The sequence below is a fragment of the Schistocerca cancellata genome, chromosome 6 (assembly GCF_023864275.1).
Source record: "Schistocerca cancellata isolate TAMUIC-IGC-003103 chromosome 6, iqSchCanc2.1, whole genome shotgun sequence".
Taxonomy (NCBI): domain Eukaryota; kingdom Metazoa; phylum Arthropoda; class Insecta; order Orthoptera; family Acrididae; genus Schistocerca; species Schistocerca cancellata.
In genome coordinates, this window is record NC_064631.1 from 175,572,998 (window position 1) to 175,599,153 (window position 26,156).

The 26,156-nt window shown below is 40.5% G+C and overlaps 1 protein-coding gene across 2 annotated transcripts in view; it reads right to left on the reverse strand.

Annotated features, from left to right (window-relative positions):
- Positions 1–2,661: 2,661 nt before the first annotated feature.
- Positions 2,662–26,156, reverse strand: part of LOC126191393 (cyclin-Q) — a 73,537-nt gene continuing 50,042 nt past the window's right edge. For both annotated transcript variants that reach the window (XM_049932253.1, XM_049932252.1), the window contains 3 exons: positions 25,702–25,797; positions 3,184–3,318; positions 2,662–3,104 (listed from right to left, as the gene is read on the reverse strand). In XM_049932253.1, coding sequence (XP_049788210.1) covers positions 3,012–3,104; positions 3,184–3,318; positions 25,702–25,797 — 324 coding nt within the window. In that variant the 3' untranslated portion in view covers positions 2,662–3,011. The remainder of the gene's footprint in view (positions 3,105–3,183; positions 3,319–25,701; positions 25,798–26,156) is intronic.

A 26,156-nucleotide genomic window follows, 5' to 3' on the forward strand; every position in this document is an offset into this window, starting at 1 on the left:
GGAAGGAGGTGGAGGGGGTGAGAGGGGGGAAGGAGGTGGAGGGGGTGAGAGAGGGGAGAATGAGGTGGAGAGGGGGTGAGAGAGGGGGGAAGGAGGTGGAGAGGGGGTGAGAGGGGGGGAAGGAAGTGGAGAGGGGGTGAGAGAGGGGGAAGGAGGTGGAGGGGGGAGGAGGTGGACGGGAGTGAGCGAGGGGGGAAGGAGGTGGAGGGGGTGAGCGAGGGGGGAAGGAGGTGGAGGGGGGTGAGAGAGGGGGGAAGGAGGTGGAGGGGGTGAGAGAGGGGGGAAGGAGGTGGAGGGGGGAGAGAGGGGGGAAGGAGGGAGAGGGTGAGAGAGGGGGGAAGGAGGTGGAGGGGGTGAGAGAGGGGGGAAGGAGGTGGAGGGTGAGAGAGGGGGGAAGGAGGTGGAGGGTGAGAGAGGGGGGAAGGAGGTGGAGGGTGAGAGAGGGGGGAAGGAGGTGGAGGGTGAGAGAGGGGGGAAGGAGGGGGACGGGCTGAGAGAGGGGCTAGGGGGGTGATAGAGGGGGTAGGGGTTATTAGCAGATGCTACAACGTTTGCCAGACAAGTGTTGCCTCACAGGAAACCTAAGTATTCAACGTCTATTTTATATGCCTCTTCAGGGTATAAATCTTCTTCCATAAAGACTCTCTTCACAATTTCTTATATATATGTTTGTTGGAACATCCTTCCCTGAAGGGACATCACTTGTATTAATGCAAGTGTAACATGATAAAAGACATAGGATTTAACTTAGGAATATGGCCATTAACACATGTTGTACAGAATACCACATTTACCTGATTATAAAACAAGGTTTTTTCCCCCTAATTCATCATTCTAAAAATACAAGGTCATCTTATATTTGCAGATTAAACTATTGCTGCTGAGGTTAACATTTTTACTTTGTTTAATAGAGTACATGGGTTATGTTACACTTAGAAATGAAACTTTAACTATTGAGGTCGCATTCAGATTTAAGAATTTGTAAGGGCAGGGCCGGGCAAATGATACTTACATTCAAACATGCTCAAGATTCCCCAATATGCCAAAGTGCTTGATACAGTATCGATGTTGCTTGAACAACCATGTGACTGACTCGCACAGTGCTTGTGCTAGGAAAATACAAGAAACTATGGACTAGCCACCATAATTTACAAGTTATTGCTCTTGTTGAAATTTAGCAATTTTTTTAAACATAAGAGGAAAAGCACTAAATTCCATCATCTTACAAATTCTTGGTGTATCTGAACAAGTTTGTAACAAACGTTTTCAGATGTGCATGGATGCCATGCACAAATGTTACTGCTGCCCCCAAACGTTCTTCAAAAAATCACTTTATTCTAAACCCAGAATCAATATTTTATTGGACTATGAGAGACTGTAATAAATAGTAAAAGGTTGCAAATGAGAAATTTGGTCTCTATTCGTGTATTAGAACACTGGTTACATTACCAGCTTTCAATCAGTTTTAAAGCAGGTGATGGTGACACAGATGAAACAAGAAGGAAAATTAATTGAGGATGAAATCTCTAACAAAATAAATCATATTAAACTGACTAATTGTTGTGGCAAGAATAATTACAGCAACAAGATCCATCATGGAGATAGTATCAACAGATGTCACTAGATTGGAGGACAAACAGAAGTTGAAGACTGGAACTGAATCATTGTGATTTTTTATTTATGTATTAGTTGCTGTTGTTACATGACTTGCACCCTACAAGCTACTGCAATCAGCACAGTGCTACAGAAGGGTTGGAGAGGAACAATGATACCAGCTTGGCTGGGTGCAGGTATGTAAGTAGTGAGTGGGGAGTAAAATACATCATGTTGACCAACATGGGAATCTATGCTATGTACCTTGTCTTTTTAGGAACTTCTAACACATTTACACTGCAGTTTGCTTGAGTCTATTTGTGGCTGTAATTGAACTGACTTTAAAACTGGACAAATACTTAAAAATAGCACCCATTTCTGCAGAAGACAGTAAAAGTCTAGATGAGGATCAGTGGTGTACTTAGATGTTTCGTGCTGTAATGTTGGTGATGTCACCATGATATATGATAGGAGCAAAACAGGTGTGTTGTATGCTGGTTGTAACAGCCAGTGATATTTGTGGCAATGAAGATATAAATTTCAGAGTTATGCTACTAGGATGGTGGTGATTAAAAATAGTGATACCACTGACAACAAGGTTAATAAGCAAAAAATGTAGAAAAGAAAATGGTCCGGAAATGAATATAAACGATCTCTCTCTATTTTATTTCATGTTGTATTATCAAAATGTAGAAAATTAATAAATGGGATAAATTTAAAATAGGTATAATGTTAACTTTTTAGGCAAAGTTTATGTCAATAAAACAGTTTATAATTTTGATTAGCAAGAACATGTTAAAAAAATTGTCCCCAAGAATGTTTTTCGAAAACAAAAAAAAAGAGTTTCACTTTATAATCAGGGTCATCTTATGCTCAGGTAAATATGATACATGCTTCATGGGGAACCAGAGACAATGAAAGACTGAAGTTGTCTCAACAATTACGGCCACTGATGTTCAATAGAGAAATTAAGACATGTTCTCACAAAAATTTGTTTTTAGTCTATAGTGTCACTTTTAGTTATTTACACCACAAACAAAACAGTCCAGTATAAACAATATGCATGAATATTTCAAACCGTCACAAATGTATAAAAATTTTATTTGTACACTTGGTTAAAACTAGAAATGCAGATTTCTTATATAGTTCATGGTGTACAACACAAACTTGGCATCTTAAATGTGCAAAAAAGTGCACTTCTTTCATACACCCTGAAATTTCACATAAAACATGTTTGTCTTTCTTCGAGAGTAACTATGCAATAAGCAGACAAAATCAAACTGTGCACAGGAACAACTTATGCAAGATAAGTTGTTTTGTAGTTCATTTACATCTGAAACTAAAAACAAAATTGTTTTCTCTTGAGAAAGAGTTCAACATTATCACACTGTGGTAACAGGTCCCAAAAATTAATTAATTTAGCACTGCACATTGGAATCTGCTTCATAAACTTCCATCAGCTTCTCCATTATTTCCCACAACTTTTCCTTTGACAGGTCTTCAACAAATGCCTGAAATAGAGAAATAGTTTGTAAGTCATGTAGAAAATGAGAGAAATTAATCAATCGTACCAAGAAAATAACTACTTACAGAATACCAAGGAGTTTCCTCTCCTTCATCTGTCAATGGTACCTGGACACCATAGCACTGAAGTGCCAGATTTATGCATGCAACAGCTATATGCTGAGGTTCATAGTCCAGTACTGCTGGGTCATAATGGAAATCCTGGAATTAAATGAAACAAAGTTTGTATTTTCACTTTTCAGTTTCTCATAGTCCTCCCTTCACATCTAACATGGTCTATGCATGCTCCCTTTGGACAACATGGTTTATCGATATAAGTCAACAATTACATCTAGTATTAATGAAGCTTGTGGCTTAACAGGAGCATTGCTCTTGAAGTATTATTTCCTCTCCCCATCTCTCTCCACTTTTTACTCATTAAATTTTATATGTAATTTAATCACATCAACAATGAGTTCTGAATCTTGTGCATAAATTGAAACACTGGCCCCAATAAACATTATGACTGTCCTTAAGGTACTTTCTTTTAATTTTATCTGTAAAAACATAAACATGTCCTTAAAAATAAAGGTTCTTCTATAATCCACTAAATAATGATTCAATGTGTTTAAACGTGTTGTAGTCATAAATTCAACTGTACAAAAAATTAATAGCACATAAAAATTGCAATATCTTTTTCTGTCTTCATCTTTCCCTTTCTAATCTTCATCAAATAATCCTCTTTCCTCCCTGAAGAAGAAGCATCCAAACTTTGTAAACTAGGATTACTATTTTCCACAGTAAATTTATCTATTGGCAATGGTAGAAATTTTGACTTGACATTAAGTAATGGCCAACCTTTATGTCACCACATGATTTTAATAATTTCCTTACTTGAATTTTCTCTTTGATGTAGCTGACGCCTGGGAAATCTTGAAGATGCCCTTTACTTTTGTGTTCTGTCCAGAGTTTGAAAGGAATCCAAGAAAACCTTAACACGTTACATTCTGAGAAATTTCATCACTATCATCATTAGTAGTATTAGAAATGAAAAAAATTCAACCAATTATGATGGGTTACAGAGACAGTCAGTGACAGGACACCGTGTTCATACAGTTATCATCAGCAGTGTAACTTCCATTGTTATACGGTGACAACCTCTGAATCAACACACAACCTGGGGGTAGAACATAGAAAAGAGCACTTTAAATCAGCTCAAAGTATCTATCTGCAAATCATAAAGAGAGAATGCTGGTTGTATTTAGTCTACACACTGCACATATTGATAGTAAGAGATAATTTAATTCTACAAATAAAATCACTCCTCCATTAGGGAATTGCTTCAGCCAAATATGTATCTTGTATTCTGGGATCTACCAGTACTACACTACAGTGACTGAATATAAATAATGTTAGACTCACTATAGGAAACAGATTGTGCGTGAACAACAGTCACCACTTGAAGAAGATTCTCCTTCAACAACAAGCTTTACAAAGCGAACATGCCACAACACGTGCAGTGGTAGTCTATTAAACCATCGCCAGATGAGAGGGTGTCTACAGTAAAAAACTTTCTGCTCAATTGCATTAAATTCATAGTTTAAAAAGTGAACAACGAAATTGTGTTTATTCTGCTTGACCTACCATTATTTTATTGCATACAAATTATCATTACAGGACATTAGTGTAGCAGACATGGCATTTGAACCATTTACAGTTCAACATCACATACCATATAGAGGAGGAGGGAGGAGATTAGTGTTTAACGTCCCGTCGACAACGAGGTCATTAGAGACGGACATACCATATAAATCCATGGAATATAACATCAACCACAAAGTTTGAAATTACTTTGTGACTCTGGAATTATAAGAAAAGTGTCTTGTGTAAAGACAAACACTGAAGCACTTCTAAATAATACATTTGCACTGCATTCTACTGATCTATCTATCCAGGGTCTAGGTGGGATTTCTTGTTCGTAGTTCGCACTGATTGTAGTAATAACAGTTCCCAGATAATTCAGTTGCAAAGTTGGAGGTATGCAGATTAGATCAGCAGATGTTAAAACAACTTCAAATGGAACTGCTACAATAATTTCAGTTTACATTAGGGATACGTATGTGGACAGCACACTTAATGCACCACTGAATAGATTTTGCTGTTCAGCAGCATAGCTAGAATACAGGCTGCAAACAATGCAAAGTACTACATTTACGAGGAAAGACATCATGCAACATCAAGTTCTCAACCTTGATGTTACCCTAAATTTTATTTTCTATGGAGTGCCAGAAAACGAGCAAAGATCATTGAAGTACTGATGATGATGGTGGTTTATCAGTAAAATGGGCAAAAGCACCAAAGGCTATTCCACCTGTAGAGTCAAGGGTGTTAAATGATAACCACAGCCCTCAGATGATGAACAGTGAACATAAATATAGGTCTGAGGATTGTAGGGACCTAAAATTTGTACATGTAAAATGTTCCTGTGCTTCATATCTACAGGAAATTGTGCTGCTCTTAAGAAGTATTTTCTTTTGTTTTGTTTTGTTTTAGGGCGCAAAAACAACAAGGGTCATATAAGCCCATGTCAGAACTGTAGAACATGAAGACAAAGAGAGGAGTTAAAAATGACGTACAAGTTAATCCCAATTGACTGAAGAGAAAACAGCTAAAAACAGGGACACGGGAAAAGGTCTACAAAATACACCAAAGAGAAACGGAGGTCCTGAATTAAAAATTAAATGTCCTTCGCCATATTGCTACAACAGATAAAATCTAAAACATGGAGCACCACTTAACAAATGGCGATGGCTAAACAGACAGTGCCCGATACACAACCCAGCTAGAAAGATCTCCTCACCGCAAGAGGACCAAGAGGTGGTCATCCAGTTCACTGGGAGAAGCTTAATAACCTGGAGATTGTTTCCATGAAGACAGGACCAGTAGTGATGCCAAACTGACAGCACCTGCTGACAGATGACAACACAGAGATCGCTGGAGGGAATGTAAGACCTAGCAGGCTGATACACAAGGACTGCAGCCTTGGCAGCAGTGTCAGCAGCTTCATTTCCTGTCACACTGCCATGACCAGGAACCCACATAAACATCACAGTGGCTCCATCAAGAGTGAGCAAGTGACAGCTTTCCTGAACCTGTTGCACTAAGGGATGAAAAGTGTGCAACACACAGAGGCTTTGAAGGGCACTGAGAAAGTCTGAGCAGATGACGCAATTGAAAAGCCTGTGTCACTGGATGTACTGTGTGGCCCGATACAGGGTAAAGAGCTCTACTTTCAATAGTGAGCAGTGTTCCAGAAGCCAATACTGAAAAACGTCAGTTCCAATGACAAAGGCACACAACACCACAGTCAGTTCGAGAGCCATCAGTTTGCACAAAGGTACTATCGTGAAAATCCATGCGAAGGTCGTGAAACTGAAGGCGATAGAGGAAGGCTGGAGTAGTGTCCTTAGGAAGTGAATGAAGGCCATGGTGAACACGGGCCACTGCACGAAGCCAAGATGGTGAAGGGTTCACACCCACTAGGAAAGTTGCCGGGAGCATGAAGTCAGCTGCCGAAAGCAAACTCCAGGAGGTAACAGGGAAGAGGGATGCACTACGTACTGGTGATCAAAGGGGTCATCGAAGGAGGCACAGGATGGGTGGCCACGCATGGCGGTCAAACAGCACATTTATCTGCTGAAGAGAAAGACACGGCGGTAGGACAGCGGTAGTTCGGCAGCTTCTGCATACAGACTCTCAACCAGGTTAGTGTAAAGGTGCCAGTGGCCATACGGATGCCACGATGGTGGATAGCATTGAGACGGTGTAAAAGGGACGGACGTGCAGATGCATAAACCAAACACCCATAGTCTAGTTTCGAAAGGACAAGGGACCAGTACAAATGGAGGAGAGTGGTTCGATCTCTCCCCCAGGAAGTACCACTGAGGACACACAGGACATTTAGGGACTGCATACAGCGGGCTGTCAGGTAAGACATGTGGGAGGACCAATAAAGTTTCCTATCGAGTATGAACCCCAGAAATTTTGCAGTTTCAACAAAGGGAAGAGCAATAGGCCGAAGATGTAAAGGCAGTGGAAGAAACCACATGCACCGCCAGAAATTATACAAACGGATTCATCAGTGGTAAAACGAAAGCCATTGTCAATGGTCCATAAGTAAAGACGATCATGACATTGCTAAAGAAGCTGCTCAATGAGACAAATCCATGGAAAACTGCAATAGATGGCAAAATCGTCAACAGAAAGGGAGCCAGAGATGCCTGGCAGGAGTCAGACCAATAGGGTTAATGGAGATAACAAAGAGTATGACGCTCAGGACGGAACCCTGAGGCACAATGTTTTCGTGGATAAAGGCAGAACCCACACACACTTTGAAATCTCAGTCTTTTGAAAATTCCTGGAGGAAATGGGGCATGCAGCCATGGAAGCCCCATGTGTAGAGAGTACAGAGAATACCAGTGCTCCAAAAAGTGTCTTAGGCTTCCTCCCAATTGAAAAACACGGCCACAATCTGGAATTTCTGCAGATAACCACTGATGACATGGGTGGACAAAGTGACAAAATGGTCAACTGCAGAATGGCGCACTCAAAATCCACACTGTGCAGTGGTTAGTGAAGTGCAAGTCTCGAGTCACCATATCAGCCAGGCAGGAATCATATGTGTCATCACCTTCCAAACACAGCTGATGAGAGAAATGGAGCAGTAACTAGGAGGAGGGCGTTTGTCCTTACCAGGATTAGGTATGAATACGACAGTGGCTTGACGCCAGTGTCTGGGAAACATGCCCTCCCCCCAGATGCAGTTGAACGTATGAAGCAGAAAGTGCTTGCATGCAAGAGAAAGGCACTGCAACATCTGAATGTTAACATCGTCTGTCCCTGTGGTTGGATGATCGGGATGGAGGGAGATCATGATCTAGCTCCCTGGTAGTAAAGGCGGAATTGCAGCACTCATGATTCTGAGAAGAGAAGGGTATTGCCCTTGCCTCCTCCGCTCGTTTCCGATGGAGGAGGCAGGGTGATAGTGTGAGAAGCTCGAAATCTCTGCAAAATGGCGGTCCAAGGTGTTTGAGAGATAACTATAGGGTCCACTAATTCATCATTGGCTATTGTCACACTGGAAACTGGGGAATGGGTCTTGGTCCCATAGAGCCATTGGACAAGGGCACAACGGAAGAGGGAGTGGAAGTGTTAGAAGAACTAGTAAATGAAATCCAGCTACCTTTTCTTGCTATCCCACAGGATACAGCGACACCGTGCACTCAACTGTTTATAATGGATGCCAGTTTGCCACTGTAGAATGATGGTTAAAAAGGCAGCGAGCATGTCTCCACCCATGAATTGCACCACGGGACCAGGACATGGTGTGGTAAAGAGGAAGTATGAAGAATGGAATGTTCTGTGGCAGTAAGGATAATGTTTGTAAGATATTCTACCTGGTCATCAGAACTGGGGAAATGTTTGTCGAAGGTCGCCAGGGAGGAGCAAAGCCTCCAGTCTACCTTAATAAAATTCTATTTCAGTGTGCACGTAGGTGGGGCTAGGAGTCAGCAAACGGATAGCACACGGGAAATGCTCATTCGAGTTTTTGTCAGAGAACAGACCACTTGAGACGATGGACAAGCTTTTGGGTGGTGCTGAAAGAAAGGTCAAAATGCATGGCATCTGAAAGCACGTGGGTGCTCCTGTGTTAAGGCTGAGAAGGTTAAGTTGATTGAGAAGGTCAGCCACGAGGGCACCTCTGGAAAGGTTCTTAGAGAACCCTGAAGGGGATGGTGCACAATAAAGTCACCGAGCAGCAGAAAGGGGTGAGGTAGCTGCCCAATAAGCTGCAGGAAGTCTGCCCTGGTGACATCGAATGACAGAAAGGTGTAAACAGTACAAAGGGAAGAGATCAAGTGAGGAAGGAAAAGGAGAACTGCAACAGCTCGTAGGCGGGTAGTCAGGGAGATGGATTGACTATGATCATCATCCCATAAGAGCAGCATGACTCGCCCATGAAGTGAAATGCCATCCTCAGGGGGGAGGTCAAAACAGACCAAGAAGAAATGTGAGAGCTCAAAGCGGTTGTGAGGATGCAATTTTGTTTCCTGGAGACAGAGAACAAGTGGATGCTGCAATTCTAAGAGCAGCTGTAAATCCTCTTTGTTTGACTGAAGGCCACAAACGTTCCACTGAAGAGCCATAATGAGGAACAGGAAGGAGGAAAAAAAAATGAAGGGGTTTCACCTCGTTGGCTGCCGAGTGCCAGCCTTCAAAGACTCACTGCTACACGGTGCAGAGGCTGGAGGATCCTGTTCTCTGAAATATACAGAGGTGTTGGCATTCTCCATCTGTCAATCTGCTGAATAGATGGCAGAACAATATTTGGCGGTGTGCAGCAGTGACACGGAGGTCGGCTGGGCGAGGATATCATGTGGCGACACTGTCGAAGAGGATCTCAGAGTCAGTGAAGGGGAAGACCGTTTGCCTTTGTTTGACTTCTTGGAGCCTTTTTTGGTTCACAGAGGAAGACTCGTATGTTTGTTGGCTGGAGGGACTTAGGAAGTCTTCGCAGGAGTGTTTGTTCTGTTCTTTCCAGCCTGCCTGTTGTGTAGCAAGTGACTTCGCCCAGTGAGGCAAAAGTTTGGTAGCTTGTTGCACAGCTGGATGAGGAGACATCAATGCTACTATGAAACTGGACAATTTCACAACCGTATTGTTGAATTGGAGGTGGCACGTCTGTGTGGCCACGCCCTTCATGGAGTGAGATGTAGCAAGAACAGTAGTAAATGCAGGGTTCGTGACTAGCCAGTAACTTGCAAATGACCAGGTAAGGGACTTTTTTTCTTTATTCGGATCTCCCGGACAGCCCGCTCCTCAAGATACATTGAATGACCTCGAGAGGGAGGAGGAGGCGAACAATTGCCATTGTGAGCACCCCTAGGACAGGTTACATATTTGGCCAATTGTTGACAGGACACACTAGTGTGGTTGAAATGATGACACTGGTAGCAGCACATCGAGTTTAGAATGTATGGTCAGACTGTGATAACTTCACAGCCTCCGTTGATTTTGGGCGGAAGCACCACTATCAACAGTTAGAAAAAGAGTGCACGTGGGCACTAAGGATGCATGTACCTTTTTCATCAACCAATGGACTGCAATGACATCCTGATCAGAGTGGTAAGTTTGGAATACCTCGGCCAGACCTTCGAGCAGCCTAATGTAAATAACACCACAGGAAGAATTCAGACTTCTATGGGCATCAACACAAACAGGAAAGTCATGCAGAAGCAAAAAGCAAAGTGCCGTTGCGTAAAAGAAAGCAGGATTTCTCAGGGTCAGCAATTGCATCAACATCTTACTGAATAAGAAATGAGTTTATCATTGCAAAGGACTGACTGTCTTCAGTACGTGAAACCATGCGGAACATGCTGCAGCTGGGAAGGTCTTTGAATAAAGAGCTCCAATCTGTTTACGTTTGGTCGATGTTGACTGTGAAGATGATGGTTGGCTCATTGCGAGAAAATCCCCACGATTGCCAGTGTCTCTGATGGCACTTGCCTTTCAACTGGGGGACTCCCCTCAGAAGGAGGCCTAACCCACCTCAGGTCACACCTCCCAAACACCTGACAGAAGGACCAATCGGTGACTTAGGAAGGTAGCAGCTCAAGTAATCACTCCTTCCAGGACTTTGCCTGTACCAGAGGATATGTGTAAACAGCACCTGTCAACCCGGGGCTGGGAATTACGCGTTACCCAATCACCTGTTAGCCATCAGACATATTGGCTGGCCTTAAGCAGCCCATTGGGAAGGGGAAGAAAAAGAAGAACCTCAAACGCTGAAGCAGAGGAAGGATAGGAGAAAGTGAATGAAGAAAAAAGGAATAACAAAAATGTGATACTGTTCTGATGTCAGCTACTGAAAGTGTGAAACACATTCCCAAAAACAGCCCAGACATGTTCCCCAAGGGAGCGGAAAAGGAATAGCAGGAGGATAGACATGCAGCACTAAAGCGAAAAGATGCTGCAATGGCTGGGGCCTCTTGGTAGCCAAGCACGAACCTGCCAACGAGTGGCGAGCCCCCAGGGAGGGGTAAGAAGTGAATTTGAGCTTAAGTGTAAGTCACTAAAAGAGCATTACTCAAGATGCTTGGGAAAATTTTGTTGTTCAGACTGTTTGTATCAAATTCGCAGCTAATGTTGTTGATCTGATACTCAAAATAACACTCATTTGGTTGTAGAATGAAATTGCAGGATTTTATTGTTAAAGCACCAAGGACATGTAAAAAGGCATTCACACAAGAAGGATGCCAAGAACCAACTAACTGCCTGCTCCACTATGAAGATAAAATACACTCAAAGAAGCTAGTCCAACAGATAATGTTGCACATAAATGATACTGTGGGTGCAAAATCCCTACAACTTTGTATGAACATAGTTGCAGGTATGAGGTATGACACCATCCGTAAAATGTATGTGAAAGTTAAAACTATTTTCCTGTATTTTTGACTGATTTGTGTCTCTTATCACCTGTGCATATGATTTTCAACATAATAAGACTTTGGAGGTACATTCAGGACTTCAAAGGTTATAGTTATTCCAGGAGAACTAACTACTCTCTAAAGTGAAATTGAATGAGGATTTATAACTCATTCTAAGAAATAAATAAATAGATAGATAATCTTAGATTTTTTAGTGATCAGCATTTTGAAGCTTGTGTTGTAGAAGTAGAAATTCATGGGAGGTAAAATGCAGCAGTCACAAATTAACTAATGTGTGTTGTTATCGAACAATGCACGAGTATATTCTGGGGAATTGTGTTCTGTTTTAAGAAAAGTTAGTTTTTCACGCACCTGGAAGTTGGTGACATCATATCTCTTGAACCAAGTGTTGTACCATGATACAAGTTTGCTGGTACATACAGTGCTATTACGTGGACACTGTCGACAAAATGAGTTACAAATACAGCTAGTAGCAAAGAAGAAATAAATTAAAATGTCAAGGCCAATGTGACTGTGTTACTGAATGAACAGTACAAATGTTGTAAGTGATAAAACTTTTTTCTTTCATCATTTTAGGGTGGTGTCAGCAACAAAACGTTTTCTAAGGTTTGAAGTTGCGTATATCGTTTGGTGCAAATCACCAAATGCTCTCATTCTCAAATACAGAATGAGTGTAGTCTGGGTATGTACATGCGGTGAGTTATGCTGACTCATGACATATATACATTTTATAGCTGTAATACTTGCCTTCTGCACTGAACTTTATTTATGTGAAATACTGAAAATCAGATTTTTGGTGCCTCTGAAAGCCATTAGACAGTGAAGTGGTGTTAAAATTAATCGTCATTTATACTGGTTCGTTGTCCAGTTCTTGTGCTGGGGCATTTCCAGTCCTGTTCACAACAAGAAATCCATACCATGGCAGTGTAGAAATGGCTTGGCTCATCCTGCAATAGCTCCTGTTTACCATTACGTTAAACTGTCACAATGCCTGGTCTGGTCTGCCTCAAGCTGTGTAAAAGCGCCGATACTGCAATTGTCATTCCGACACATCAGTGCATTGTGTTCAACATTTTAGACCATGTCTTACATTTCATTTAAACAAACTAGTAACCCCGAGAAAACCCCATTTATACTCAAGAAGTGTGTGGCAAAGTATTATTACACATTCTTTGATAAAAACCATTTAATTTCACAAGCACTGTGATTGTGCAAATCACATAACAAAACATGAAACTTATTTCCACGAAGACCAAACCTCCTTCACTAGCCTTGCAGAAGGACTATTAAAAAGATATTTTCCAATAGTCAGTAAATCACTGCACCCTTTATCTGGAATTATAAAAGCTGTGAACTGAAGTAACATGCACTTCTCCATAATCACTTAGTGGCAACAGAATGCATTATTCTGGCTGATAAGGACGGCAATTCCAACAAAACATTAAACCACTATGGGTTATCTCCATGTGCCTGTTCAGTGGCACTATTGGCATATCTCCCACTTCACTCTGAAATCTATTTCATGATTTTCACACACAAAAAAGCTTTGTTTACATTGTTTAGGAACTTTTGGGCCAAATATATTTCTTGTTCTTTTTTATTAATATTTTGACATTGGTTCATTGAGTATTCAATGAACTGTGGCTGAAGCCCAATCAACAGCGAGTTACATGCTTTGAGTGAAAACAATAGTGCATTGAGAATGGCTAACTTCTAGCTGAAATCTAGATCTGCATAATAAAATTTAAGCATGGACAACTGATTGCTGCAATCTATAATTTACAAGTTTATTTATATTGTTTTCTTTTTATCAATTTTAATAGTATTTTATGAAATCACTTAATATGTATACAGGTCTACCTATCTTTCACAAACATAAACAAATTCTGCTTTTGGTTCTATAAATAACAGGTTTTGTATTATAAACAATACGATCAAAAACCAACAAAAATATTTAGATGAAAACTACTTCCTCAAATGTAGAATTTCTGCCATAATTTCGCTGCTTCAGCCAGAATTTTTGTTTCCTTATATTCCAACATCTTAATTTCAGACTGTATTTTTTTTTCTGGCAAATTGTTATTTTTCAGTTTCATTTAGTTTCTTTTTATCGTCTTTATGCAATGAACTTGCGTTATTCACAGACAGTTTTAAACTCCTGTTGATTTTGAAATTGTCAACACCACCATCAATCATGGACCGTAGCATAAATGTATCTTTGAGCAACAAAACTTTTTTCATTCAGATTCTCAACATTCTGAATTTACTGAAAACCTCGTTCCACAATTGCATTTCCATGCGAAAGTATTGAAATGCTTCTGAGAAAATCTACAAAGTTATAACATTCTTTTTGTGACCATTCAACCACTTTCAACCAAACAAGTTTCCTTTCTTTTGAACAATCTCATTTCTTTTTGTATATGAGCATTTCTACAAATGCTAATAAATTCTTGGTCAATATGATCTGTTTTTACGGCTGATAACCTTTCATTAGAGACAAGAAGTTCAAGGCAAAATGTTAACCTTTCTACAGCTATTTGTTGATTTTATGCTGCTGAAGGGTCCAAGCATGAAATGGCACATGTAAGTTTATATTTCAGTGGTGACCTTTCAAGTAGCTATTGTATCACGGCAATAAAACAAGAATGCATTTTTTCTTTAAGCCTCAAGATGTCAGTTGGGTCCTTAACTTTCTTTAGGGCATCTTGTGTAGTAAAATCCAATACAAAGCATTGCGCCGTGATCAGATTCTTCTTACCCTTCATGTCGATCTTCATGAGAGATTTCTCATCTACCAAAATGATTGATCTGACAACTCGCTTCATTAAAGGGCATGTAAGAGTAACAATTCATTATACAAAAGAGGAGTCATAGGTACATCACTTTGGAAATCATGTAAGAAATCTTTGAATGCATGTGCAGACGGAGGAGGGAGAAAAAAGCCAATTTTGGATCTAAGAATTTGTCTTTAGATGCTTCAGATACAGTTTTAAAACTCACTGAATTAGATAGAGTTTTATTTTGAGTTAACTGAGAAACATAATTTCTTAGATGGGGAAGAATCTGTACAGCTCATTCGGCCACATTTGCATTTTTAACCCATCTTGTCCCTTAGAATTGCAATGTAAAATCTGAGGAGGCTGTACATTGACTTCTTTTCTGTATGTGAGTCATGAAACTAATAATATGAGGCTGTTAAAATTGTGCAATTTCCCAAATTGTTTGTGACATGCCATTTTTGAAAGCTTAATGAACTACATGCAGGCTGCAACTACCCGCCTGTAAGAGTTGGGTGTTTTCAGAAATTTCTTTCAGCTCATTATCCATGTTCTTCCAAACTTTAAAATTCATGCTTGGTCCATCCATTGCCAACTGCAAAATTTTTGGAAGATCCTGTACACAAAAAAATCCTTTCAAAGCACCTAATAAGTCACAGGCCCTTGTGCATTGAATAAAAGTAGGGTCAAAACATCGGGTTGAAAGCTGTGATTTATTTCGATCCCAAAATCTAACATGAATGTTCATTTGAGTTTTTCGAGAAACAATGTTTAAACAACAATGTTTAAACTCTCATCAAATTCAAGAACAACATAGTCACATTGTTTAATCATGTCAATAAGTTTGTCATGAACATGTAGAGCAGTATCATAAACAATACTGTATGCAATTTTTGTTATTTGCAATTGAACTTTTGACATAATATGACTCTCTGGAAACATTTCTGGAAGTGACAATATGCAAGCAGCAGAACTTTGGACTGACAAACGACTATAAATTGTACAGAGCACAAAATTTCAGCTTTTGTGACTTTTCCCAATGATAAAAAAGACTGCAGTAAAGATTGTTTAGAACGCCAGTTTTTTGAAGATGAAGGTTCACACCTGCTTCTGTGGTATCTGCTGCCTTGGAAGAATTGCTAGATGCTGAAATTTCTGCAAAATTTAAATAATCCTATTCCACAAAGACCAATTACGTGCCAGAATGTATAATTAAAATTAAATTTTTTTGCTAATTATAATGAAAATATTTGATTGTTGCCACAATGCCCTCATGTTAAAATAATGATAAACCAATCCTGGATTTCTTTGTTAAACTATGTTCTTTCTGTAGCTGTGAGTCGATGTTGGGTGAATAAATCTCTAAAAGAATTCTTCCATTAAAAATGACATTCTACAATTCTTAACTGCACATCCTAATTAGTCATATGGCAAGACTATCTGACATGCATTCCTGCCAATTACTATTGGTAAAAATTGTGAAATACAGCAGAAATCGTCATGGTGGACTGAATGCAATGATTTCCAAAATCAACACAAATAATTCAAAAATCAAACACAGAACAGATTAACTTAATTAAAAAAAAAATGACTCCAAATACAATTTGCGTGTTGCAAATAAGATAAAATAATAAAAGATGTAATGATCAAGACAGGTCAATGCACTCTAAGGAAAATCTGCTTTTTGTAATGGCTCATGTTCACAGAGGATGATGCTCTCGGGCATAAAAGTTTTAGATTACCAATTTTAACGCAAAGATAATTCTAATAAACATCTTCCTCCCCTACATCTGCTCATTGTCTCAAGGAATACAGTTCAACAAAGATACCTATATTTTAATTGTTCATCTAGAACCATGACATTGTGGCAACAATCAAATTGTATACAAAATTGGGTTACCTGATTCACTGCTTTGGGAGTCTTGGTGCTGCATAAATACATTTATCAGAAAAGACTTTTGTTTGTCTGCGAAAAGTTTATGTTTCTGGCTATTAGCATGGCTGTCCGCTGTCCAAAGCATTTTTCCCATTGTCGAAATATTTATCGTTATCTTGCACCAAGAGCACAATGCATTCGTTTGTAATTTGGTGTCAAGGATAACCCATGGATAAATGGACTCATATATACTCTGGTATCGAGTTATACTCTGTTTAGGCACAACTGAAAACCACTGCATTCTGAAAATGTTATGAACTACTTCAACTGTGCGAGAAATTCACATCATCCGTCTCTGTTACTGACAGTTTCTGTTCTTTCCTTCCATCTCAGAAAGATGTAGATGGCGTTAGTCTTGGAAGAGGTGTAACAATGGGTTCGTTTCAGCTGCTGCCAGACAGCTACTTTAAAGTAAAAAAACACACACACACACACACACACACACACACACACACACACACACACACACAGAGGCGTTTATGTGCATGTGCAGCTCTGACGGCCGAGAAATCCCTGTTTGCGCTTTGTACTGCTTAAACGCTTCTCGTCCCATTTCTGGTTAGATTCCTGCATATAGTGGTGGATAAACATCTGATATGCTTACCTTACCATTAACAATGGATTGTAAACATGAAATAGTCGAATGCAGGAACTGTAATAGCTTCGAAAAGGTTGAAAAACTTGCCACAAACAAAACAAGCCACGTGAAGTATACCACCACTCTAACTCAGACAGATGTGCGCATCTGGAGGCTTGGCAGTCTAGAAAAATGTTTCCATGTGTATTCTGGCTGCTATCTCTCACTGCTTATACACTAAACAGCAATACTCCCAAGTAGCCAGAAGCAGAAGAAGGCACTGCTTACACGTGATTTCAGCTCTGAGCATGCGCGACATGCTGTCTGGCAGCATGTACTGTTTAAGAAAACCTGCCTTCCCGCTGCATTCGTATATTTCCGAGGTTACCGTATTTACTCGAATCTAAGGCGCACTCAAATCTAAGCTGTACCTGAAAAATGAGATTCGAAATCGAGGAAAAAAAAATTTCCCGAATCTAAGCTGCACCTGAAATTTGAGACTCTAAATTCAAGGGGAGAGAAAAGTTTTAGACCGCACCTCCAAATCAAAACAAAGTTGGTCCATTGTTAACAGACACAATTTAGGTCCAATGGATGAAGATACAGCTACAGTAGTTTGGTTCGTGTCTTAAGCTTTACCAGCAAGCCATTGCAATGCATCAGACACTCTGTCCATATTTATACGGGTACCCTTCCTTTTTCAGGTGCTTCGCCTGGTTTGAATTGATTCCTTATTTTGTTTTGATCTGATAAGTGTCGTTCTCTTTGTTATAGGTGTCTGTCAAATTCTGATAATGAGGGTTTACGACCTGTTGCCTCTCGCGGCATGGATTGCTTTTGTGTGCACTACCGCTGCTTTTTTTTTTTTTTTAAAAAATTGTCTCATTAGCAAAACAATAGTAAGAGACTGCTATTTGTTGTTACTTACAAGGCTGCTTTCTTTGATAATGATCATCAAGAACCAAATAATAGACTGTGTATGATAGAAGTTGTTCTGAATGAGAGTTAAGCGAAAATTTTGCAGACACCTCTTTAGTACATTTCATTCTGCACAGAAATTAGAGTCATCTTAGATTTAAAAATCTAGTCAGTTGCCTTGCTTCATTTCTGATTGTATCACTATTCAGCATAAGAATAATATGAATATAAACATGACACAATACATATATTCTTCAGCGTTTGCTGTTGTCTCACTCTAGTTTTGTAGTTTATTAGGCAGACAGGATTTAAATGAGAGAACAGCAAACATGAAAGAGTACAAGGCGTAATGTTTACATTCGTATTATTCTTATGGTGAAGAGAATACTGCATGTGATTCACGATTCATAAATGTTCCTATTAGCAACCATCTCTAGTCACACGTAGGAAAATATTCAGAACGTAGAGTTGGCCATATTGACATACATCCCAAACAGTCTTGCCAGTCATATTTTCATTGTAGACTTTTAGTGATGGCTTCAAATGCAGTGTGTAGTGTTGTTGTCTTGAGTCCGTAGACTGGTTTGATGCAGCTCTCCAAGCTTTTCTATCCTGTGCAATGCAGAGTAGCAACACTTATAAAATAAGAATGAAAATAACTTACTAAAAATTACCAAAAACTTACTAAAAATTAAATGTTGAAATTTAAAATAAAATTGTATTAGGTTTGTAATACATCTTACACGAAATGTTTAAAATATCAGTCATGATTCTGAATCACTATCACTCGATTCTTTGTTGCTCATTTCTTCATACACAGCATCATCCTCCGTACCATCTAGTGCATTGGATATCTAACATTTTTTAAATGCTTGTTGCACAGTCCAATTTGGAACACACTTCCACACATCATAAATCCACTGACACACTTGCAACAATCTTGCGCGCTTCACATGTCCTGTTGGTGTCAGTTGTCAGTTGCTTTTCGAAAGCCAGTCTGTGTACATGCGTTGAAGCTTGTCTTTAAATGGTTTATTCAAACAGACGTCAAGTGGTTGCAGTATTGACGTCATCCCGCCTGGAATTACTGCCAAGTCCGTTTTGCTTTCCTATAATTTTCATATTACTGCAGGTGTTGTATGGCCTGCGTATGCATCTAATACCAACAGACTGCGTAAACCGAGCATTGCGCCAGGACGACGATTCCCCCACACACCTAATCCAATCCAGCACCGTGTCATCCGAAAACCATCCAGTTTCGTTTGCTCGTAAAATTACAGTTTTTGGAAACACTTCCGAATTCGGTAGTCTTTCACTTGAAAACTATGAATGGGCGTAATTTATGTCCGTCTGCTGTGCAAGAAAGCCTGATGGACACCCGCTGTTTTTTCACCCCCTGCTGTAAGAACACTTATGTCTTTCTTTCCGTTGGCGTCAACTGTATAATTTGATGGCATGTCAAAATATACGAGAGTTTGGTCAGCATTTCCTACCTGACCAAGAAGGTAGTGCTTTTCTGTGAGCCCCTAATTATGAAGCGCTGAAATTCCACAAGTTTTTCTTCATAATTTTTCAGTAGCTTATGTGCAACTGAAGTTCACCTTTGAAGTGAAAAACCCCAGCAATTCATGAACAGATCAACCCAGCTGCGACTAGCCTTAAAATTTTCAATTTTTTGCTCTCTAGCAATTTCAGGTGCCTCACTTTTTAAGATTTCGGTGATCACAGGCAGGAATTTCTGACGCTGCTCCTTAACAAATTCATTTAAAATCACTTCTAGTGCATGATATCGGCCACACTTTGGCCCACTAAATGCTTTCCTGCTACTTGGACATTCAAATAATTTGTCTCTCTGCAGTCGCCATGCCTGACGTTGCTCTCATCAACCCCATATCGCAGACCTGCAGCACGATTACAACTTTGTTCCGCAAAATAAATAACTTCCCTCTTGAATTTGGCACTATAATGAAAGCACTTCATTACGGTTCACCAAAACCAACAAGCACTTCACAAAATTCCACAAAGCAATAGGTGGCGCTACATGAAATCTTAATGAGCCCCAGTGTATCAACTCGTGCAACAATCCTGAAGCCTTGTGCATTGTTGGTATTTTTGTGGAAAGAAATTTATTTTTGTTGCTATGAATATTTGAATGGCTGCTACATTCGAAGATGAACAATACAGAATTTCTATTTACTTCGTTGGATGTGTTGTTGTGGTCTTCAGTCCTTAGACTGGTTTGATGCAGCTCTCCACACTACTCTATCCTGTGCAAACTTCTTCATCTCCCAGTACCTACTGCAACCTACATCTTTCTGAATCTGCTTAGTGTATTTATCTCTTGATCTCCCTCTACGATTTTTACCCTCCACGCTGCCCTCCAATACTAAACTGGTGATCCCTTGATGCCTCAGAACATGTCCTACCAACCGATCCCTTCTTCTGGTCAAGTTGTGCCACAAACTTCTCTTCTCCCCAATCCTATTCAATACCTCCTCATTAGTTATATGATCTACCCATCTAATCTTCAGCATTCTTCTGTAGCAACACATTTCGAAAGCTTCTATTCTCTTCTTGTCCAAACTAGTTATCGTCCACGTTTCACTTCCATACAAATACTTTCAGAAACAACTTCCTGACACTTAAATCTATACTCGATGTTATCAAATTTCTCTTCTTCAGAAACGCTTTCCTTGCCATTGCCAGTCTACATTTTATATCCTCTCTACTTCGAGCAACATCAGTTATTTTGCTCCCCAAATAGCAAAACTCCTTTACTACTTTTAAGTGTCTCGTTTCCTAATCTAATTCCCTCAGCATCACCTGACTTAATTCGACTACATTCCATTATCCTCGTTTTGCTTTTGTTGATGTTCATCTTATATCCTCCTTTCAAGACACTGTCCGTTCTGTTCAACTGCTCTTCCAAGTCTTTTGCTGTCTCTGACAGAATTACAATGTCATCGGCGAACCTCAAAGTTTTCATTTCTTCTCCATGGATTGTAATACCTACTCCGAATTTTTCTTTTGTTTCCTTCACTGCTTGCTCAATATAGAGATTGAATAACATCGGGGATAGGCTACAACCCTGTCTCACTCCCTTCCCAACCACTGCCTCCCTTTCATACCCCTCGACTCTTATACTTGCCATCTGGTTTCTGTACAAATTGTAAATAGCTTTTCGCTCCCTGTATTTTACCCCTGCCACCTTCAGAATTTGAAAGAGAGTATTCCAGTCAACAGTGTCAAAAGCTTCCTCTAAGTCTACAAATGCTAGAAAAGTAGGTTTGCCTTTCCTTAATCTAGCTTCTAAGATAAGTCGTAGGGTCAGTATTGCCTCACGTGTTCCGGCTTCTACTAGTTTTTCCATCCGTCTGTAAAGAATTCGCATTAATATTATGCAGCCATGACTTATTAAACTGATAGTTCAGTAATTTTCACATCTGTCAACACCTGCTTCCTTTGGGATTGGAATTGCTGTCAGTAGTTCTAATGGAATGTTGTCTACTCCCGGAGCTTTGTTTCGACTCGGGTCTTTCAGTGCTCTGTCAAACTCTTCACGCAGTATCATATCTCCCATTTCATCTTCATCTACATATCTACATCCTCTTCCATTTCCATAATATTGTCCTCAAGTACATCGCCCTTGTATAGACCCTCTATATACTCCTTCCATCTTTCTGCTTTCCCTTCTTTGCTTAGAACTGGGTTTCCATCTGAGCTATTGATATTCATACAAGTGGTTCTCTTTTCTCCAAAGGTCTCTTTAATATTCCTGTAGGCAGCATCTATCTTACCCCTAGTGAGATAAGCCTCTACATCCTTACATTTGTCCTCTAGCCATCCCTGCTTAGCCATTTTGCACTTTCTGTTGATCTCATTTCTGAGATGTTTGTATTCCTTTTTGCCTGCTTCATTTACTGCATTTTTATATTTTCTCCTTTCATCAATTAAATTCAATATCTCTTCTGTTACCAAAGGATTTCTACTAGCCCTCGTCTTTTTACCTACTTGATCCTCTGCTGCCTTCACTACTTCATCCCTCAAAGCTACCCACTCTTCTTCTACTGCATTTCTTTCCCCCATTCTTGTTCATTGTTCCCTTATGCTCTCCCTGAAACTCTGTACAACCTCTGGTTCTTTCAGTTTATCCAGGTCCCATCTCCTTAAATTCCCACTTTTTTGCAGTTTCTTCTGTTTTAATGTTAGATTGTGGTCAGAGTCCACATCTGCCCCTGGAAATGTCTTACAATTTAAAACCTGGTTCCTAAATCTCTGTCTTAGCATTATATAATCTATATGAAACCTGTCAGTATCTCCAGGCTTCTTCCATGTATACAATCTTCTTTTATGATTCTTGAACCAAGTGTTAGCTATGATTAGGTTGTGCTCTGTGCAAAATTCTACCAGGCAGCTTCCTCTTTCGTAAGAAACTTCGTTGGATAGTGTATGAAAATGCAGTGGTCGAAACTCGGGGCGGAGAAAAAAAAAAGTTCGTCTTCTACCTTTTTTTAAAAATTTATTTACTGATGCAGAGGTTTTGGCGCCAGTGTTTATCTTTGTGCCTGCAAAGCATGCCTGTGCAGCACTACATATATTCGACGGCAGAAGTTAGTTGTAGTGGCACCTACCAACATTTTTCAGAGCTACTGCTTAATTTGCACTCTGTTCTAAGCCACAGGCGGTTTTTTGGATTACAGAAACCGGAAAAAAAGTGTGGCTTAGATTCCAGTCAATACGGTATACGCGGATCTCTCTTGGCTGACAATCAGCATGTAAAAAAAATTGCTACCAAAACTACACAAAATTGCACTTACAATTAACAATGTCAATGTAAAGTCATCCACAGGAACTATCAATCATTATTACTAACAAAAACACCAATACCAAATCTTACGAAGCTTTAAGTTCGAATTATTAAAATGTTCACAAGCATGTTTTGTGGAAGAGATTTTCTGAGACACAATCGAGAAAGAAAACTAAATGGAATATGTAGCTATTATTTGAATGCTTCTTAAAATGACCATACATTGATTTAAAAAATGTTTTTGCATATAAAAATGAAGTGATGAATATTATTTTAAAATATCCTGATTTCCCACAGAAATTCAAGGTGTTTCCCAGGTTTTTCCCTTCTCTTTTCAAATTCAAAGCTTTTTCCCTGTTTTCAAGGATTGGTGGCCACCCTGGTTAGCTTTACTGATGAAGAGTTAGCCAATATGCACCTAGTGTATGGGTTCACTGAATGTAATAGAAGAGCAGCACCATGATGCTACATTGAGGTGTTCCTGAAGCAACAGCAACTGTATCACAGTACTTCTGCATCTGTCCGTGGGTTATCATGTAGATGTAGTCACTGTTTTATGCTGTGCCATTTTGTTATTGCACATTATGTGCCTTTTCACTTTTGAGAATGTATTTTCACAGAAAGAAAGGTGATTGGGGTTTAAACTAACTAAAGTGTAATTACATATTACTCTGTACTATGTCACCTGAGACCAAGAGTTTCTTATACCCAAATGATCAGAAAATACACTCCTGGAAATTGAAATAAGAACACCGTGAATTCATTGTCCCAGGAAGGGGAAACTTTATTGACACATTCCTGGGGTCAGATACATCACATGATCACACTGACAGAACCACAGGCACATAGACACAGGCAACAGAGCATGCACAATGTCGGCCCTAGTACAGTGTATATCCACCTTTCGCAGCAATGCAGGCTGCTATTCTCCCATGGAGACGATCGTAGAGATACTGGATGTAGTCCTGTGGAACGGCTTGCCATGCCATTTCCACCTGGCGCCTCAGTTGGACCAGCGTTCGTGCTTGACGTGCAGACCGCGTGAGACGACGCTTCATCCAGTCCCAAACATGCTCAATGGGGGACAAATCCGGAGATCTTGCTGGCCAGGGTAGTTGACTTACACCTTCTAGAGCACGTTGGGTGGCACGGGATACATGCGGACGTGCATTGTCCTGTTGGAACAGCAAGTTCCCTTGCCGGTCTAGGAATGGTAGAACGATGGGTTCGATGACGGTTTGGATGTACCGTGCACTATTCAGTGTCCCCTCGACGATCACCAGTGGTGTACGGCCAGTGTAGGAGATCGCTCCCCACACCATGATGCCGGGTGTTGGCACTGTGTGCCTCGGTCGTATGCAGTCCTGATTGTGGCGCTCACCTGCACAGCGCCAAACACGCATACGACCATCATTGGCACCAAGGCAGGAGCGACTCTCATCGCTGAAGACGACACGTCTCCATTCGTCCCTCCATTCACGCCTGTCACGACACCACTGGAGGCGGGCTGCACGATGTTGGGGCGTGAGCGGAAGACGGCCTAACGGTGTGCGGGACCGTAGCCCAGCTTCATGGAGACGGTTGCGAATGGTCCTCGCCGATACCCCAGGAGCAACAGTGTCCCTAATTTGCTGGGAAGTGGCGGTGCGGTCCCCTACGGCACTGCGTAGGATCCTACGGTCTTGGCGTGCATCCGTGCGTCGCTGCAGTCCGGTCCCAGGTCGACGGGCACGTGCACCTTCCGCCGACCACTGGCGACAACATCGATGTACTGTGGAGACCTCACGCCCCACGTGTTGAGCAATTCGGCGGTACGTCCACCCGGCCTCCCGCATGCCCACTATACGCCCTCGCTCAAAGTCCGTCAACTGCACATACGGTTCACATCCATGCTGTCGCGGCATGCTACCAGTGTTAAAGACTGTGACGGAGCTCCGTATGCCACGGCAAACTGGCTGACACTGACGGCGGCGGTGCACAAATGCTGCGCAGCTAGCGCCATTCGACGGCCAACACCGCGGTTCCTGGTGTGTCCGCTGTGCCGTGCGTGTGATCATTGCTTGTACAGCCCTCTCGCAGTGTCCGGAGCAAGTATGGTGGGTCTGACACACCGGTGTCAATGTGTTCTTTTTTCCATTTCCAGGAGTGTATGTCTGAACAACGTTCAAAATGTTTGTGTAAGAATGTGGAATATCTATTAGGACAAAGTGTAAGTGGGAAGGAAATTAGACGTAAGATGAAGTCTGGGAGAGGATGGTCGAGGAACTGTTCCTATAACCAAACAACAGCAGTAAAAAAATTCAATAATGTTATCACTTTTCTTCAAGAATTTATTTTTATCACACTAAATGTATATACTGCATGTCCCTTTTAAGAGTATTAGGTGCAGTTTCTTTGGTGTTTTGACAGGTACTTGCAATTTTGTTTTTTCAATATGTAGCTGGAGTCAGCCCAAGCAAATACTGCTCACGACATCTGTCATGCGACACCCAGTGTCAACAAAAAGTCTTGGCTGTTTCCTGTTACAAAAAGTTTTTTAAACCAGAAATTTACATGCCCATTTGATAGAGTGGTCTCAGACCAGCCCAGTGTGGTATCTGATTTATGGATATGTAATGAAGGGATGGTGAAACATTCAGTCGCTGCTGACTTACTGGTTATTTTTCATGTTTTACTGTCCGTCTTAATACATACTGATGAAATCCATATTGCACTAGACTAATCTGGGACTGCTCCAGCAAACGGGCATGTAGAATTCTGCTTCAAAAATAATTTTGTTTGTAACAGGAAACAAACTGATGCTTTCTGGTGACACTGGGTATCATATGAAAGACGTGATGAGCAGCATCAGTTTGGACTGACTCCAGCTACACTCTGCAAAAGTAAGTTGCAAATATCTGTCGAAACATCAGAGAAAATGAGCCCAGTGACACTCTGGTCCTGTAAGAGGTGTCCCTCCTTTCTCTAAAGTTTTTCCTGTTGTTTGTGCCTATAACACACAATAGTTTAATCGTATTTTATGTCTAGTTCACTTATCTATTACAATCTAAGTTTCCACAGAGAAATCTATTTTATTTAATTACCTGCAAAAAGGCTGCCGATGCCTTCACCAGAGGAACCTTTTTCCACTCCTCTTTGTCAAACCATCCTTCCAGTGTTTTCAAGTAATGAAGCATATACTGTAATGGAACCAAGGGCAGGAGGTTATAGCAACAGGTTATAGACTTTAGTCTCAAAACTCTGCACAGCATTAACACACAGTTCTGTACATTTATGATGCAAAAATACTCTGCTTAAATATAATGAACATTAGACAATTGTTTCTTGTTCATACTAAAACCAACAGGGTTTAAAAACAATAAAAAATGAGTACAATAATGATAAAGACAACTGATAGAAATGAGGGCATAACCATGAGCTCAATTCATATGTGGAAAAATTTACAGACACCATAAGGAAAAGAAGTATTTTGTTCTTATAGAAAAGTCACAAAACTGAATATGGGCTTATATGAGCTAGAGATCCACGAAATGTGGCC